Source organism: Pan paniscus, chromosome 4, assembly GCF_029289425.2.
Source record: "Pan paniscus chromosome 4, NHGRI_mPanPan1-v2.0_pri, whole genome shotgun sequence".
NCBI classification, from domain to species: Eukaryota; Metazoa; Chordata; class Mammalia; order Primates; family Hominidae; genus Pan; species Pan paniscus.
Window position 1 is genome coordinate 92,146,007 of NC_073253.2, and position 19,204 is coordinate 92,165,210.

Genomic DNA, 19,204 nt, shown 5'->3' on the forward strand with positions numbered 1-19,204 from the left:
ATCTCCCAAGAAATATTGATTGAAATCTTACCTCTAAGAACATCTTACTAAACCTACTATGTTTTCTATTGCTTTTACAGTGTCAAATAGAAACTAAAACTAAACATTTTTCTCCCTGTTTAGGATGACTATTTTTTGAATGTGTGTTTTGAAGTAATTACAAAAGATTCATTGAATTCATCCCGCCCTATCTCCAAACCAGCGGAAACCCCGACTCAAATACAGGAAATGTTTGATGAAGTTTCCTATAACAAGGTAGTAAATATCACGTGCAGGTGGAAGCTCTGCTTTCAGAAGAAATGTAATAATGACTATAGAATCAGCAGTTTAAGTCATTGGTGCCAGTTCCTGCTACTTGTTTCACTTTTTATTTGTTCACTTTTCAGACATCACACATGTTCCGTAAAATTTAAGCTTCCTTTAAAAACATACCATACTACCATTTTCTTTATCTCTTTTTTCAACTCTTTTGTTTTTTTTTTAAAGGGAGCTTGTATTTTGAATATGCTCAAGGATTTTCTGGGTGAGGAGAAATTCCAGAAAGGAATAATTCAGTACTTAAAGAAGTTCAGCTATAGAAATGCTAAGAATGATGACTTGTGGAGCAGTCTGTCAAATGTAAGTCATATGTTGGGTAACGATAGACTGTTATTTAATCTAGAAAGTAACAGAATAATTGTGAATGTTTATAAATAGCTATATATTGTCAGTCAACCATATTTATTCTGCTTGCTATGTTGTCATGGTCTATAGAAGGCAGCACTTCCCTTTTTCCTCTAACACCACACTAGGATGTCACGCTGGGGTGGCCCCAGGGGCTCACTATTTGACCTGACTTTCTTTGGTTTCTCTTCTATGACTAATCCTACACTTTTATGTTCCCTTGATCTAAAATCTTTAAAATGTTGTAATTTCTACCATATAACACCTAATCTCTGGCAAATTTTAAGGTTGTCAACTGTATTCCCCAATGTGTATATATTTGTTGAGCAAAACTAATCTTCTCTCTTATAAGAAGAAATCTTGCTCAATCTCTAGATCATTGTGCCTATATTTCTAGCGCCTTTACTAGCTGAAATGCCCTTTCTTCTTTCCAACAATTCAAATGCCACCCAACTTTCAAGATCCAGCTGAGATTTCACCTCCTCCTTACAGACTGTTCCAGCCCTCATTCGTTTGCCTGTCTGCTAAATTCTTAGCAGTGCACTTATAATCTGTTCCACATAATAGTACCCTCTTTTATTGTTTTTATTAGTTCAATAATGATAATGTGCTTAAGAACAAAAATTGTGTCTATTCTTTTTTTTAATGTGATAGCACCTAGCATATGTTGATCTTATAATAGTGATTAATAAGCAGTTAATGATTGATTAAAGAACTTATGGTCTCTTCGTCTTTGGGATTCATGTAGATAATAGGAAAGGCAAAGCAGAAAAATTCAGTTAATTCAGATGATTCTAATAATTATTAAAATATTTTAAAATTTCCAACTGCAAAGAAAATAATTTTTTATAGAACCATTAGACCCAGAGAACTCATACCTGTAATTAGAAGAACCCTAAGTCATTGTAGACAGAAGAGATCCTTTCTTTTTTACAAGCACTTGTGTCCCAGGGACAGTAATAATATTGTTTAATATTTATGCAGCAGTTTACAGTTTAAAAACACTTTCATGGCCGGGTACAATGGCTCACGCCTGTAATCCCAAGACTTTGGGACACCAAGGTGGGTAGATCACTTCAGGTCAGGAGTTTGAGACCAGCCTGGCCAATTCGTGGAACCCCGTCTGTACTAGAAATACAAACATTAGCTTGGCATGGTGGTGCTTGCCTGTAATCCCAGCTATTCGTGAGGCTAAGGCAGGAGAATCACTTGAACCCAGGAGCTGGAAGTTGCAGTGAGCCGAGATTGCACCACTGCACTCCAGCCTGGGTGACAGAGCGAGACTCTGTCTCAATAATAATAATAATAACAATAATTAATAATAAATAAAAAATCAAAGTTAAAGAATAAAAACACTTTCATGTTGATTATCTCATTTGATATTTTTGTGCCCTTATAAAGCACACTTATGGTCCAACTGATGTGTGATTTTGTGGTTAAAGAAACAAAATCCAACAATCAAAAATTATTTCACAGCTCCTATTTTTTACTTGCATTTCTTGAAAATCCTGAGACATATTCAAATACATAGTTTTTACTTACAAAAATACTTATAGGCCTGGTGCGGTGGCTCATGCTTGTAATCCCATCACTTTGGGAAACCGAGGTGGGCAAATTGCCTGAGGTCAGTCTGGCCAACATGGTGAAAACCCATCTCTACTAAAATACAAAAAAAAAAAAAAAATTAGCCAGGCCTGGTGGAGCACCTGTAATCCCAGCTACTCGGGAGGTTGAGGCAGGAGACTCGCTTGAATCCAGGAGGCGGAGTTGCAATGAGCTGAGATCACACCACTGGACTCCAGCCTGGTGACAGAGTGAGACTCTGTCTTAAAACAAAACAAAACAAACAAACAAACAAAAAACATATAAAGATGCTCTTTACTATCCATTTCCATCACCCACCGTCAGTGGTCCAGACACTCTTTCTCCATGCTTCCGCTTAAGCTTCTCAGCACCAAGTATTGTGTTGCTTCTGTCTCTCATCCCTCTCCATTTCCCTCTCCCTTGCTATGTGTGTGTGCATGTATGTATATTTGTAGACATCAGTTTAGCTCCCCTCCAACACGGAAGAATCTATCATTTGGTGTGCATACTGGCAGTAGAGGGTGGGAGTTAAAAAGAAAATTTGGCCAGCAATTACCAGATCATTTTAGGCCAGCAGTGTAAATTCCTGTGTTATTTTTTGTCACATCATGCTTATAATCATCTCAAAAGATAAAGTAATCATCATTACTCCGTGTTTATAAGTGAGAAAACTGATACTAAGGGACAGATTTGCCCAAAGTCACCAAGTCAGTGAGATAATCAGTACTTAAAATTTGTCTTCTGACTCTAAGTCCAATAGTTATTCAATTATATCACAGCTAGTTCCTAGTTTTAAGAAAAGTCCCCCATCAATCTTCCCCTAAAGGTCCTAGATTTTGACCAACTCCCTTCTGACACCAAAGGGCCCTGTAGTATTAAAATAATAAATTACTGAAAATATCTTGCCCACCATTGTGTCACATAAAGTCAATTCTAATACATGTCAATAGCAACTTGAGAATGAGAAGAATTAGTTGCTGTTATTTTTCATAAGATCATTTAAAGGCATTTGAGAGCCTTAGCACATTCTTCATTTTTTCTCATTTGCAGTTGCCCTTAAGTACTGGTTATTCAGGGTCAATTGCCAAGTTGGTCCTTTTCTTAATTCTTATTTTATTCCCAGTTAGTTCGAAATATTGTACACTCATCACATGCTGTTGTGATAGCCACTGTAGGAATACCTTGGTAAACAAAGGTGTTTCCCCTACTGTCAAAGAACTTGTAATATGTCAGGGGAGAGTTAACAGTACTAGACAGAGTTGCCTACATGCTAAATAGGGGCATACATAACATGCAGCATGAAATAATAAAATAGGACCTTTCTTAAGGGAAAGAGAAGAATTGGATAGAAAATTCAACAAATTGATTCTTCCTTAGAACGGTTAATGACTTTATTGAACTTTTTAAGGAAACTTTACACATGCGTATATATAACACAAAGAAATAACTTTTGTGGACTTCTATCCTAGATCACTGCAAACATGCCTTTTTTTCCATTTTTATGTTCATTATCATGTCTGGATGAATTATTTCATATAGCTCTTTTAATAAATGCCTGCATCCATGGCTAATGTGCACGTTCAGCCAACTAATGATGCCTACATTGCAGTGTTCTTTTGTTCTTGTTTTGTAGAGTTGTTTAGAAAGTGATTTTACATCTGGTGGAGTTTGTCATTCGGATCCCAAGATGACAAGTAACATGGTAAGGATAAAGAGAGTCACAGAGTAGAAGAGATCTGTGGAATAGCCTGACCTAGAGTGAGTATGACATACAGAGTAGCCCACCTGTCCCTTTTAAAAGCTGGAGAGAAAGAGAGCCCCCACGATTTTCTCTAAAACAAAACTGAAGGGGAAATGTTTGGGGTAGTTAGGGGGACAATGCTGTTGCTACTATATTTTTGTTGTTATAGTTCGGCTTTCCCACAACCCCACTGCTAGCTAAAAATACCTCAGCGCAAAATGTTTTTGAGTGGTTACTACTGCATTGGCATCCCTTAAGCTCTGAAAAATGCCAAAATAAGTATGCTGTTAGGTTTGGAAATACAGTATATGTTTTTCTTTTTCCTTACCTCTGGGAAGTTATAGAATCACTACAGGAAAGACAAAAGAAAGTCATCACAGGGGAAAAAAGGAAAACTTTTTATTTAAACGAAGAGTCATGGTAATCCCCTGAATATATATTTACATAAATTTATATTTATTTATTTTAGACAAAGTCTCGCTCTGTTGCCCAGGCTGGAGTATAGTGGAACAATCTCAGCTCACTGCAACCTCCACCTCTCTGGTTCAACCAATTCCTCTGCCTCAGCCTCCCAAGTAGCTGGGATTACAGGCACACACCACCATGCCCGGCTAATTTTTTTGTATTTTCAGTAGAGATGGGGTTTCACCATGTAGGCCAGACTGACCTCAGGCAATTCGCCCACCTCGGCCTCCCAAAATGCTGGGATTACAGGCATGATTCACGGCGCCTGGCCCTAAATTGTGTTTTCTAAAGGAAGGTTCAGCATCATCCAGTGATCAGAAACCCATACTAGCAGTGCAGCAGCCAGAGGTTTTGTTCTCCATTCACTACACCTCTATTGATATTAAATTGTTCTGTTGAAATATTTAAAGCTTCCCTAAAGAGAGATATTTCCCTCGTAAACCACCCCTCCTGGATTCTACTGTTATTTGAGGGTTTTGTTTGTTTGTTTGTTTTATTTTGTTTGTTTGCTTGTTTTTGAAAGGGGTCAGGAAAGAGACTCCAGTCTCAACCTCCTTTTCACTGGCTTTTCCTGCCATGTATTCACCCTACTATATCCTGTATATATCCCTCAATTCAAGTAATTTGCAGAGAGCAGCCCTGGGATAGCCATCCCTAATCCAGTTGCCTGGATTACCCTTCCCTGAGATACCAGTCCGAGTCTTCAGTTCCCCAAGCCTTGTTTCTGGCATCCAAGGAGATGGAAGTTTCTGTCCCTCTGTCTTTGGATTGTCTCCTCTCTCTTGAGTTATCATAGTCACCTGTCATTTCAGCTCGCCTTTCTGGGGGAAAATGCAGAGGTCAAAGAGATGATGACTACATGGACTCTCCAGAAAGGAATCCCCCTGCTGGTGGTTAAACAAGACGGGTGTTCACTCCAACTGCAACAGGAGCGCTTCCTCCAGGGGGTTTTCCAGGAAGACCCTGAATGGAGGGCCCTGCAGGAGAGGTGGCTGCTTTTCTTCTTTAGGTCTAGCTTACCTCATCTCAGTTTCCTCGTTATTTCCTTAGCTTTCTCTCAGCTCATCTGGCAACTTTGTAGGATGCTAGTTCCATATAAGAATCAAAGGCCTAAAGTAGACTTGATAAGATTTAAAGAGCTTCATATAACCCGGACTTCTTTGTTCAGGAGCACCATTCTTAGTGATTCCATCAGCCTTGAGAACTTCAGTTCTTGGTTTAGTTATTTGAATCAGCATCAGGCTGGCAGTTTTTGAAAATGTGAAAGGAATATTGGATTTTCTTTCCCATACAAACAGCAGAAATTGTTATGGTATGAGATTAGGACAGCAAATGACACAAGTATTTGTGGCAGAGTTCAACTAGGTAGATATGGCTGCTCCTTTATAATTATCATGGAATAATTTTTTGCATACTTAAGGATATGCTAGTCTTAGCCTATAAAATTTATAAGACCACTTGTGGGTAGTATGAAGGATGATGGGTACTTAGGTGCCTTTTACAGTCTGTCTGAGTCTGACAATGTGAAAAATCACAGCAGCATTCTTTTGGTCTGTAACTATCTTTACTCTCTGTCATAGGTACCTGTGGCATATCCCATTGACCTACTCCACGAGTTCTTCTAATGTGATCCACAGACACATTCTAAAATCAAAGACAGGTAATGAACTAATTAGCCAAACAGGTATTTCAATGTGGAAATTAAACATGTGTTGAGCTATTTGAAGGAACGATACAATAAGTAAATCTAACAATAAAAGATTTATATTTGAGGGAAGTTGTCATTTATCCATATGTTACTAAAATAACTCTTTTAGTAAGAAAATCTGGATTTTTCATTCAGTGGGAAGTTCTCTTGTGCTTTTATCACTTAGAGACAGATTATTTACATCAAGAAATAACAGAAATCTATCTTATGTCTTATAATACCCACTAATCTATTTTTACAGGTTATGGATAAGGCAAAAAATGTTCAGTGGAAAAAAGCACATACTTTAAAATTGATTGCTTCTGGATTCAAGTCCTCACTCTCTCACTTATTAGATGTGTGACCTTAAGAAAATTTACAAACTCATCCTGAGCTTCAATTTTTTCATCTTGTGTTGAATAAAGACTAAACCTCACAGTTGTTGAGAGAATATTATAATGTAATTTTACCCTCTAGTATAATATATGCCATATTAAAAATACATAGTATAATTTTAATTTTCTTCTAAACACTTTTAATAAAATTTGAGAGGTTTTCCATCACAAAGTCATGCTTAACCTGGAGTCCTTTTTTACTAAAATGAACAAATGGATCACCTATTTACACATACATATTTCAATGACTAGTGACTAAACCTTGAGACAAGGACATCATCAAATTAAGCCAAATTCCCATCATGCTAGTCATCTGGCTCACTGGGCCCTTGCATGTCTCTTAGACCTGCATAGACAATTTTTTAGAACAAATTCAGCAGTCTTATTCCTATGAATTAACTTATTTATTAATTTAATAAGACCATCTTTCCAAAAGAAATCATCCAGTGAACTATGAAAATGAATATCATTATGACTCTCCCCAAACTTCATCTTCCCATTGATTTATAAGTAATTTGATTAAAACTAACAGTTCTGGAGATGTTCTGAATAAGTTTGTTGATAATAAAATGTCTATGCCAATTTTATCCTCTTAGATACTCTGGATCTACCTGAAAAGACCAGTTGGGTGAAATTTAATGTGGACTCAAATGGTTACTACATCGTTCACTATGAGGGTCATGGATGGGACCAACTCATTACACAGCTGAATCAGAACCACACACTTCTCAGACCTAAGGACAGAGTAGGTCTGATTCATGATGTGTTTCAGCTAGTTGGGTAAGGCAACATTTCCTCTGACTTCATGCGAAATAACTGATTCGTAACCAGATATGCTAGACTTCAATATTGAATGTTCAACATTGGTCATTGATTTAATATGGATTTGAATGGAATTCAAACAGTGATCACTAGGCCAAAGACTACCCACTAATAACGTATTTTGACCCACACAGTGTTTATAATTGTAATCCAATATTTTAAAATGTGGAGAACTTTACCTAAAAATCCTGACCTCTGGAATCTCTTAAAAATGATATTTGGCAACTGTGGGTCTTTATCCTGTGGGCCACAGGATAGCTATAAAGGAGAGTGCAGTGGGCCAAACTCTTTAGGCCAGGCCTACTTTCTCCCAAGCACCAAAGTCCCAAATGGCCTGTTTCATTCACTTAGTGTGGACTCTCTAAGTATTTGAGCTTTTGACCCCACATTTAAAATGTATTTATGATATTAGCTGCTACACCAAATACCGGTGTAATCTCTTAAGGAAAAGTACAAATATAGTCTTAACTTTTATAATTTTAAATGGGTTGTTATGAAATCTATTCATTACTTACACTGGAGAAATTAGTATGACGTTTGTAGGGAAATGAAGTAATAAATGGCTGTTTGCATTCATTCCTCTCTAGACTTTCCTGGAAGGACAAAGTGTTTTCTTTCCTTTTCTATGTATCATGAACAGGATAATGTGTGGAATGAATCAGGTCACAAGATCACCAATGGCTGGAGGGAATTGAGGACCAGGAAGTATATTGTGCATTGCAAGCTTTCCCTATTCTGAGAACTACTGTGATGCACTCACTTTACTCAATGTGACATATAATTTTCTTTCAGGAGCTTGTTTAGGTCAAATTGAGTGAAAGTGACCAGCAGGACATCTCTGAGACAAAGTTTCTCGGTACACTAAAATCCTCTAGTTAGAAAGAAAAGAGGAAGTGAGGCTTAATCCTCAGTCCCATGGGTCTCAGGAACATCTTGGAGGCATAGGTCATTGGAGGCCAAAATTAGGAAAAACACCATCCTACATATAAGTGAATGCATGAAAGGTGAGCTAAGAAGCAGGCTATTGCTAGTTGAAGGAGGTTTGCCTGCTCAAAGGAGAAGCTCTGAGTAGACTGAAGAGAAGATAGATTAACAATGCAAGACTTGGAAAAAATGGAGAATATTGACAATTCAGCAAATTAATCTTTTAGGTAGTTGTGAAATCTTTTTTGCTGTTTCTAGCCTATCCACTTGGATTGTCTAAATTTAGCAGGAGGAAATTTGCAGTTATTGATGCATTGGTGGAAAACCAATCATCTTTTCTTCACTAAGTAGACAGATTAATGAAGTTAAGAATACAAATTTTATATGAAAATTTCAAGAAGATTTCAAGTATTACCTCTTCACTTACTAATTTTTTTAGCTTGGACAATTTTTTTTTAACCTTTTTAAGCCTAAATTTTCCAGTCTTTAAAACTTTATTACTAATAATATCCGATATACAAGGTTTGGAGGATTGCATAGGTAATGAAGATAAAGCAGTAAGTGCAGTACTTACTCAATAAATGTCAGCTGTTAACATTATTAGTATTATCTAATACAAATTATTTGAAATGTCATGACATGAATAGGAGGAGGAGATGACAACATAGAAAAGTACATTTCAAATAATGTGAAGTTGAGAAAAAGGCAGAATGTAAGTCTGTGTATTATTATGTTTGTTTGCAACTACATATGAAAAAAATAAGTGTGAAGGGGAAACAAAAACCTGAAGGAATTATTTCAAAATGCTATTGTTGAGTGTGTAGGGTATTGAAATTATGAGCCTTCTCTAATTTCTGGTTTTTTTGTAATTATGAGTCTAATTTCCAGTTGTTCTGAAATTTGTTTATATTTACTTATATTACATTTATAACAAAAGTAATTGTATAAGTAAACAATTTAAAGCTCTCATAATAGATAAAAATAAATAATTTTTATTTGCTGTTCTTTCTCAATACTATAAACCACTTTCCTCCCTGCTTTATGAAACTTCAATTTAAGAATTAAAGGAGGCCCGGCACAGTGGCTCATGCCTGTAACCCTACCATTTTGGGAGGTTGAAGCAGGCAGATCACTTGAAGCCAGGAGTTTGAGATCAGCCTGGGCAACATAGTGAAACCCCGTCTCTACTAAAAATAAAAAAATTAGCCCAGTGTGGTGGTGTACGCCTGTAATCCCAGCTACTTGGGTGGCTGAGGCACATGAATCGCTTGAACCCAGAAGATCACGCCACTGAACTCCAGCCTGGGTGACCAAATAATACTCTGTCTCAAAAAACAAACAAACAAAAAAGAATTAAAGGAACCAATAGTGATCATATTTAGTTTGGAGACAGAATTTTTTTTTCTTTTTAATTTTTTTTTTTTTTTTTTTTTTTGTAGAGACAGGGTCTCCCTATATTGTCCAGGCTGATATTGAATTCCTGGCCTCAAGCACTTCTCTTGCTCAGCCTTGCAAATTGCTCAGTTTACAGGCATGAGCCACCACACCCAGTGTAAATCAATCTTTACAAGAGGTGATACTATTTAGTTCTTTAGTGGACAAGACATTGTTATCCAAGGGCTGTCTCCAGAGCCATTCTCTTAACCACGACACGACACTGTCTCTTTTTTTTTCTTCCTCCCCCTCCTCCTCCTCCTCTTCCTCTTCTACTTCTTCCTCTTCTTCTTCTTCTTCTTCAAGGGCTTTGCTCTTCTTCAAGGGCTTTACTCAGGCTGCAGTGCAGTGGTGCGATCATGGCTCACTGCAGCCTCAACCTCCTGGGCTCAAGTGATCCTCCCACCTCAGCCTCCTGAGTAGCTGGGACTACAGGCACACACCACCATGCCCAATCAATTTTTAAATTTTTTGGCAGAGATGGCATCTGCCTATGTTGCCCAGGCTGGTCTCAAACTTCTGGGCTCAAGCAATCCTCCTGCCTCGGCTTCCCCAATTGCTGGGATTACAGGTGTGAGCCACTGCACCCAGCATGGAGAGAGAATTTGATGCAAGAATTGATATTTATTTTAGTTCGGTTTTCATACATTTTAAATGTAATTTAAAGACATGGGTCTTGGATAAGTTGAGTGGAATTGAAATGACAACTTCAATTTGCCTATAGAAAAAGCTATATTTGTTTCTTTTAGTCCCACACCTTAAAAAGAAAACCCCACATTGGGCGCAGTGGCTCACACCTGTAATCCCAGTACTTCGTGAGGCCAAGGCGGGCAGATCACCTGAGGTCAGGAGTTCAAGACCAGCCTGGCCAACATGTTGAAACCCTGTCTCTACTAAAATTATAAAAATTAGCTGGGCATGGTGGTGGGTGCCTTCCCAGCTACTTGGGAGGCTGAGGCAGGAGAATCGCTTGAACCCGGGAGGCAGAGGTTGCAGTGAGCCAAGATTGTGCCATTGCACTCCAGCCTGGGCAACAGGAGTGAAACTCCATCTCAAAAACAAAACAAAACAAAACAAAACAAAACAGAAAACCCAAATTGGTGCTTCAAGAATATGATGTTATTTCTCAAAGGTACAATCTAGCTGAAATCATATACAAGTAAGTAGGTGTGGACTTTTACTGTTGAGCTAAGGTTTATGTTTATATATGTTTTATTCTTTAAGCTAAACAAACATTCAGATAACATTCTATGCATTTTTTGAAGCATAGGGTTAGTAATGAGGACTTAGATTTTTTAATTAAACAATTCGGTAACTATATAAAAAGAAAAGGAGTCCCTTATGAATAAATATTAAAATTAAAAGAAATAGGCAACTATAAAAGTAAATATTTTTAATAATGGCATTGATTTTAGTAAGAAATCAATTAGGCTGGGCTGGAAAGAAAAACTGGCTTAATATAAAGTAGTTTTAATATGTCAAATATTCTTCTTAAAATTGTGGCCCTGGAATATCATTTCCGCCTATTGCTGATGCTAAGGTATCAACTGTGCCAGGTATTGTGCTGCTCACACAGGTGGGAAGGAGTAGCAACATTTTGTGGATTTTTTTTTTTTTAATACGGCAGACTAGCCGGGCCAGGTGGCTCATGCCTGTAATCCCAGCATTTTGGGAGGCCGAGGCGGGTGGATCACCTGAGGTCAGGAGTTCAAGACTAGCCTGGCCAACATGGTGAAATCCCGTCTCTACTAATACTACAAAAAATTAGCTGGGCATGGTGGCACATGGCTATAATCCCAGCTACTCAGGAGGCTGAGGCAGGAGAATTGCTTGAACCCGGGAGGCAGAGGTTGCAGTGAGCTGAGATTATGCCATTGTACTCCAGCCTGGGTGACAAGAGCAAAACTCTGTCTCAAAAAAAAAATATATATATATATATGGCAGACCACAGAATCATGGAGTATATGGTCCAGCCTTCCGTCTTCAGGTGAAATTTTTGAAAAAAATTTCCATAAGTCTGTTTTAAAGCAGCAAGTCATCATGATTGAGAAGATTAAAGGGACAACAAAAGTTGGTTCTTTTTCATTTCCTTCTGGTCTCTGTTCCCTCTTTTTAGACAGGAATTTAAAACATGTATAAGCCCAGAAGAGGTAGAGCATTATGTTAATGATAAGCCCAGAGGAGACACCCTTTGTTCTGGAATCAGTTTCCACATCACACGATTGTGTTATTCTGGGAGTTGGGTGTTCACAAGAATGGCTTATAGACTCTGTGTGCAACACAGCCTCCCAGAAACACACCTGAGGAGCACTTTCCAATAGTGAGGTTATAATCGTTCATTTCCTCTACAGAAGATGCCCCAGCATTTTGTACTTAGAATAATAAACCTGTTATTTATTCTTCTCACTAGAAGAAAACGTAGAGAAGGCATGTAACTTTAGAATCTAAAAAGATGAAAATACTTGTTTTGTCCTATTCACAATGATTACCGCTTCTCTGATAGGATTAAGGACAAACATCAAAGAAAAACAAGACATGGCACCTGTCCTCAAAGTTCCCAATGTACTTGGAGAAACAAGTCAAACCCACACATGAAGCAGTTAGAGAATGAAATCATGTGTAAAAAGTTTGATATTATTTGGTACTAAATGTTAATATTGGCTAATATTTATTTCATTTATTAACCTTTTGCTATGTGGTAGACATTATTCTAAATGCTTTTTAAAATATTAGGTCATTAATCCTCACAACAAGCCTATGAGGAAGACAGTATTATTATCCCCATTGTATAAAGAAGGCAATAGGTCCAGAGAGGTTTGGTAATTTGTCCAAGATTACTCAGCTAGTCAGTGGCAGAGCTAAGATTTAAACTGAATGGTCCAGCTATAATGACCTACTTCTGTTATTGTTCTCTATTTCATATTTGTTTTAATGTTAAAAATATTAAAAACTATAAGATATGCACAAACCACTGACATTTGTTTTATACTTCAGTGCAGGGAGACTGACCCTAGACAAAGCTCTTGACATGACTTACTACCTCCAACATGAAACAAGCAGCCCCGCACTTCTCGAAGGTCTGAGTTACTTGGAATCGTTTTACCACATGATGGACAGAAGGAATATTTCAGATATCTCTGAAAACCTCAAGGTTTGTGTTGCTTTTAGAAAATGTATTAAGTAAATACACAGTGTCTGGAGTATCAGTCAGGCTCAGTTTGTTTTGTGTGAAGTCCTTGAGGTTAAATCTGGAGCAGCTCGGGGGACTGACTGATAGCATGTAATGGTCAATGACCCTTGTTCTTTACCATTGCCAATCCTAAGAGCTAGATACCAGGATCATGTGCAAAACATCTCTACTAAAGGTGATTTTATTTTATACCCATTGATATTCCCCTTTCAGATAGGAAATTAAACCATGTTTAAATGCAAAAACTGTTTCCTAAGTATGGTGGGTAAGAGCCAGAAAAAGATAAGAGAAATACAAAGATACACTGTTTGGGGAAAGATTGGGAAAGATGCAGAAAGTTTAGAGTTGAGCCCTTTAGATGGGCAAGAACTGTGTTAAGGACTAAATTTAGCCTCTCTGTTAACCATCTCATATTTTCTGCAGCGTTACCTTCTTCAGTATTTTAAGCCAGTGATTGACAGGCAAAGCTGGAGTGACAAGGGCTCAGTCTGGGACAGGATGCTCCGCTCGGCTCTCTTGAAGCTGGCCTGTGACCTGAACCATGCTCCTTGCATCCAGAAAGCTGCTGAACTCTTCTCTCAGTGGATGGAATCCAGTGGAAAATTAAAGTAGATGTAGACTTCTGTCCTACCCTTTGTTCTTTTCTCTTTGATGTAAAAGTCTTTGATCAAGCAAGACATTAGGTCTAAAACCTTTTAGTGAGGATAGAAAAAAAAAACATGCTGGGCATTACAAACCCTGTTTCATGCTCTCACATTGTAAGTGCTATGTATGGAGACTAGTACAGTCTCTACCATGAAATGTAATGGTGTCCATTATTCTGGTGCTGGCTGGATGCAGTGGCCCACGCCTATAATCCCAGCACTTTGGGAGGCCAAGGAGGGTGAATCACTGAGGTCAGGAGTTCAAGACCAGCCTGGCCAACATAGTGAAGCCCTGTCTGCACTAAAAATGCAAAAATTAGCCAAGTGTGGTGGTGCACGCTTGTAATCCCAGCTACTTCGGAGGCTGAGGTGGGAGAATTGCTTGAACCTGGGAAGCAGAGGTTGCCGTGAGCCAAGATCACTTCACTGCACTGCAGTCTGGGCAACAGAGAAAGGCCCTGTCTCAAAAAAAAAAAAAAAAACTTTTCCTGTGCCAAATTATTATAAGATGGTATCATAACTTCTCTCGCTATAACTAAATCTGTGAGCTTTTTGAAATCCTTTCTTGAATTCTTCTTTTTAAAAAAGTAATTCAAGTTTTCTTCTTTTTGGACTTTTTTTCCTTGTTGGGATTCAAGCCTGAAATCAGTTTTAGAAAAAAAAAAACTTAAAAAAAAACCTTTTAAATCTATTATTCTCTTCTTTTTGTTTCTGTTTCAATGGGTTGTATGAGTGAAGCTAAAATGTAAACATCCTACTGCCCTATACAAAATAGAATACTATTATTTCATCTTTATGCTAGTTACAAGAAAGATAATCTTAACCTGCAGTAACCCACCTACAGTAGATATAAGTGTTCAACATGTTGAATATACCTATGAAAATATTCTAGGTAAACTTATTTATGCTCACAATAAAAAATATGTGATTAAATATTGTTGGTTTTTTCTAAACTCCAACATTGCTAGTATGAATTTTAATGAAGAATTTCTTTACATAGATTAATTGATTAATTCATTCATTTGTGGATTTGAAATGTAACTAGTTGCACATTTCCTTTATGGCAGACAGGTATTGCTGTAGGAGCTAAGGATAAAGTGGTGAACAAAACAACCATGTGGCCTACCTTCAAGAAGCTTACAATGTGTTTGTTACCAATTGTTATAAAGTTGTTCAGCAAAATACACTAAAATGAAAACAATATGTATTATAATTATTTGATCTTTATTATATTATTCAAATGTCACTTGGGGTATTTAAGTACATATAGTATAGAGGAAGTAGCCAAAGCATTAGAATCATAGGTTTAAATCCCATCTGCAAATGGCAAATTATGTCATCTTGTGCAAGATACTTAACTTTTCTGAGATTTATTTCCGCTTTAAAAAAATCAGGATAATAACTATCTCAGAGGGTAGCTTTTGACAGTTAAATAAGATGTATGGAGACTAGTACAATCTCTACCATATGGTCACTTTGTGACAAATGCAAATTTCTGGCTCCCTCCTCAATGCTCTGTGTTGTGTTTTTTCTGAGACATCAATAACAGTTCTTATTGATCCGTTGACATTTGGGATTAAAAAGTCATATGCCCACTTAGAATAAAAACTGGTTAATGTCCTCAAGATAATAAAAATCAAAATAGTGGTGTCTTTTGTAGAAGGACAGAAAATCATGTCACTGCATCTTAACAGTTTTAAAAAATTATAAAATAACTAGACACTAATGAATTGTACCAAATTAAGACTCTCTAGGCCTAGAGAGTCAGATGACTCCCAGACAGGCCTCAGAAAATGCTCTCAACTAGGCCAAGTGCCGTAGCTCATGCCTGTAAGGCCAAGGGGTAAGAAGATCCCTTGAGCCCAGGAATTTGAGACCAGCCTTGTCAACGTAGTGAGAGCCCATCTCTACAAAAAAAATTAAAAATTAGCCAGGCATGGTGCTATGTGCCTATAATCACAGCTGCTCAGGAGGCTGAGGCAAGAGGATTGTGCAGGAGGCTGAGGCTACAGTGAGCCATGATCACGCCACTGCACTCCAACCTGAACAACAGAGTAAGACCCTGTCTCAAAAAAAAAAAAAAAAGAAAGAAAGAAAAGAAAAAAATGGCCGGGCGCGGTGGCTCACACCTGTAATCCCAGCACTTTGGGAGGCTGAGGTGGGCGGATCACGAGGTCAGGAAATCGAGACCATCCTGGCTAACACGGTGTAACCCCGTCTCTACTAAAAATACAAAAAAATTAGCCGGGCGCGGTGGCGGGCGCCTGTAGTCCCAGCTACTCGGGAGGCTGAGGCAGGAGAATGGCGTGAACCCCGGGGGGCGGAGCCTGCAGTGAGCCCAGATCGCGCCACTGCACTCCAGCTTGGGCGACAGTGAGACTCCACCTCAAAAAAAAAAAAAAAAAAAAAAAAAGAAAAGAAAAAAATGCCTTCAACTTGGTGATAAAAAAGCATCAAGTAATCATCTTTAAAAAAAAATCTTATAGCACCAATAGTGGCCACTAAATGATAGAATTTATATAAACCAGTAGTTTTGTATTTCAGAAAGCTTTTATATTTGTTGATTACATCAACTTTCTATTTTCACCTCAGAGTAGGTTAAAATTTTATGCTTATTTTCTTGCTAACATTTTATCATCAGTAGGAGATAAAACACAAATAATTTGCAGAGTAAAAGCACATAAAATATTTTTATAAGAGTTCGGCAGAGAAAAAGATTTAATACATTGAGTACTGAAAGCAGTTCAGAGATTATTGTGTTATAGGACTTAAAATTGTCATAAGAAAAAAGTTTTTCTTTCATAAAACTTTTTCTTCATTTTTATGCTTGATATTACAGTATACCAACAGATGTTTTAAAGATTGTGTATTCTGTGGGTGCTCAGACAACAGCAGGATGGAATTACCTTTTAGAGCAATATGAACTGTCAATGTCAAGTGCTGAACAAAACAAAATTCTGTATGCTTTGTCAACGAGCAAGCATCAGGAAAAGTTACTGAAGTAAGTTCAATAATTTAACTAAATTGTTATAAGTAAACTGACACAAATTCAGTGAAGTCACTAAAACTTCAGCCACCAGTTTTAAAGGCATAAGATAATTGAATCAGAATGTGTAGGCTTTAACTTTACTTTCAGAAAAGAATATATTGACAAAATGCAAATAGTGAAAACAGGTATTCCCTAGTTATTAATCATATGATTGATACTAGACAAGCAGTTATGTTTTATCTTCAGAAACTTGAAGAAAAATTATTGTTGTAAAAATACATTCTTGCATATAAGATGTGTAAACGATGCTAATCAAACTTATTTGAAATAATAAGTAAATGTTTTTGATAGGAACAAAATAAAAATTATTTCTAAAAAAGTAAAAGTTTAATTGGAACATTAAAAAATTGGTAATTATACTTTTATCATGCCTCTTTCTGTTCTATTCTTTTAATATATTGGTGGCTTGAGTTAATGTCCATGTACATAATACCTACTATTTAGAAACAAATTATTTTTCTTTCTTCAGGTTAATTGAACTAGGAATGGAAGGAAAGGTTATCAAGACACAGAACTTGGCAGCTCTCCTTCATGCGATTGCCAGACGTCCAAAGGGGCAGCAATTAGCATGGGATTTTGTAAGAGAAAATTGGACCCATCTTCTGAAAAAGTTGGTATTCATTTTCATCGAATGTTTGTTCTTCCATGCAGATGTCTCAGTTGCCTCAAACCAAGTGTAATCAAATGTTTCTCAAAGCATATAAATAATACCATTTGTATCCAAATAGTTCAGTGGAGTCAACTTTGAAACTCCCTAGCCCAAATTATCCTATCCAGGAGTAAGGGAGAGACATGAGAATAAGGGAATGGGAAACAGCCTTCTCTCATTCAGTCCAGGCAAGAAACCGCTGGCATCAAGTCCGAGTTGAATTAAATGCAGTCATCAGCCCCCTCCCACCATCCCTTCTTGGCTCTCTCCTCAGCCCAGAAGAATCCCAAGATGCCTTGTATAGTGCATCACACATATGTGGCCTCATTTGTTAATGCAGTTTTGTACTGGGGGAAAATCTCAGGAATTTTGGTAAGAGCTACTCCTCACCCCTAGAGCCCCTGTGGAGGTGGCACAGTGGAGACCTTGGTTCAGGTGAAAGAAACCCAGTCAGGAGTGTTTGGGGAGCCCTCCCTCCAAATTGTTTTGGTTCTGAGTCTTTTCTGGGGTTTCAACTTTGGGGAGAACTGGAGCTCATTTCAATATGTTCCTGGATCTAAAGTATCCCTCAGAAATAACCAATAATGATTAGATTTTGTTGGAATGGAATGTATAAGACAGCATTGCTTTCTGTCTCTCTCTCTCTCTCTCTCTCTCACACACACACACACACACACAATCACAAAACCCTATAAGGCATTCAGCCATTCCCCATCCAAATCTAAAATGTCATTTATGACTTATATGAAAATATCTTGAATCAGAGAGGTATGATTTGCTTTGTTTATGTCAGGGTCAGTTAGCATCCCTGATATCATTAATTCCTAGTTCCTTCTCTTTCATTTCATAGCCGTGGAAGGTTTAGAGTCCTCACACAGCTTTGCGTAAGCAAAAAGCACATTTCCACTCCTCTCCCAAATGCTCAAGGAGTTGACGTCCACATGAGACCAAATAGAAACTGCTTTAATATGTATGTGTGTGTATGTTTCCTTTAAAACTCTACTTGAGCCATTGATTTGTCTGTTTTCATGATTGTCATTTTCCTCCTGAAATGATCAGCCTTAATCTACAATGCTGTGGATTTCATTTTAAACAGGAAATGATGCCCCTGCCCAACCATGTGCAGAGCCTAGACTTGGAACCATATTTTTTTCTGAGCTGTAACTGTGCTCTGCTTTATCAACATGAATCACTTTGACCTATAGTACAAGTTTTCCATATATAAAACATTGGGTTGAAGGATGCATTCTGTGGCCGTGAATGAGAGTTCAACCAAGTAACATTGCCCCACTAAACACAATGTTTAAACACAGTGGTATCCAAAATGGGATGAGGAAGTGTGCAAGAAGTGCAATACATTAGAGTGTCTATTATTTCTTATCTAATTTTAAATTTTATATTGTTATAAATTTATAAACATAAATGATATATAGTATAAAAAGTTAAATACATTATTTATTTCATGCTTTTAATTTTTTTACCATACCTTAACATATGCATATAATTTTTTTTAATTAATTTATTTTTTTTGAGACGGAGTTTCACTCTCGTTGCCCAGGCTGGAGTGCAATGGCACCATGTTGGCTCACTGCAACCTCCACCTCCCGGGTTCAAGCGACTCTCCTGCCTCAGCCTCCTGAGTAGCTGGGATTACAGGCATGCACCACCATGCCCAGCTAATTTTTTTGTATTTTAGTACAGATAGGGTTTCTCCATGCTGGTCAGGCAGGTCTCAAACTCCTGACCTCAGGTGATCCACCCACCTCGGCCTCCCAAAGTTCTGGGATTACAGGTGTGAGCCACCGCGCCCAGCCCATATAATTTATAAATAAAAATATGTATATTGGGAAGTTCTTGCTCAAAAAATCTTTACTGACTGGAGTATGTAGTAACAAAAAAAGTAGGGAACACTGCTTTAAACAGAAACATAAAATTAAACATAAACATTGCTGAATAA

At 37.5% G+C, this 19,204-nt stretch overlaps 1 protein-coding gene across 2 annotated transcripts in view; it reads left to right on the plus strand.

Moving 5' to 3' along the window:
- ERAP2 (endoplasmic reticulum aminopeptidase 2) overlaps positions 1-19,204 on the plus strand; it is a 58,466-nt gene that overhangs the window by 21,177 nt on the left and 18,085 nt on the right. For both annotated transcript variants that reach the window (XM_003817930.6, XM_034960263.4), the window contains exons 8-17: positions 124-255; positions 487-618; positions 3,881-3,949; positions 5,266-5,441; positions 6,034-6,113; positions 7,132-7,315; positions 12,710-12,866; positions 13,329-13,513; positions 16,389-16,550; positions 17,068-17,208. In XM_003817930.6, coding sequence (XP_003817978.3) covers positions 124-255; positions 487-618; positions 3,881-3,949; positions 5,266-5,441; positions 6,034-6,113; positions 7,132-7,315; positions 12,710-12,866; positions 13,329-13,513; positions 16,389-16,550; positions 17,068-17,208 — 1,418 coding nt within the window. The remainder of the gene's footprint in view (positions 1-123; positions 256-486; positions 619-3,880; positions 3,950-5,265; positions 5,442-6,033; positions 6,114-7,131; positions 7,316-12,709; positions 12,867-13,328; positions 13,514-16,388; positions 16,551-17,067; positions 17,209-19,204) is intronic.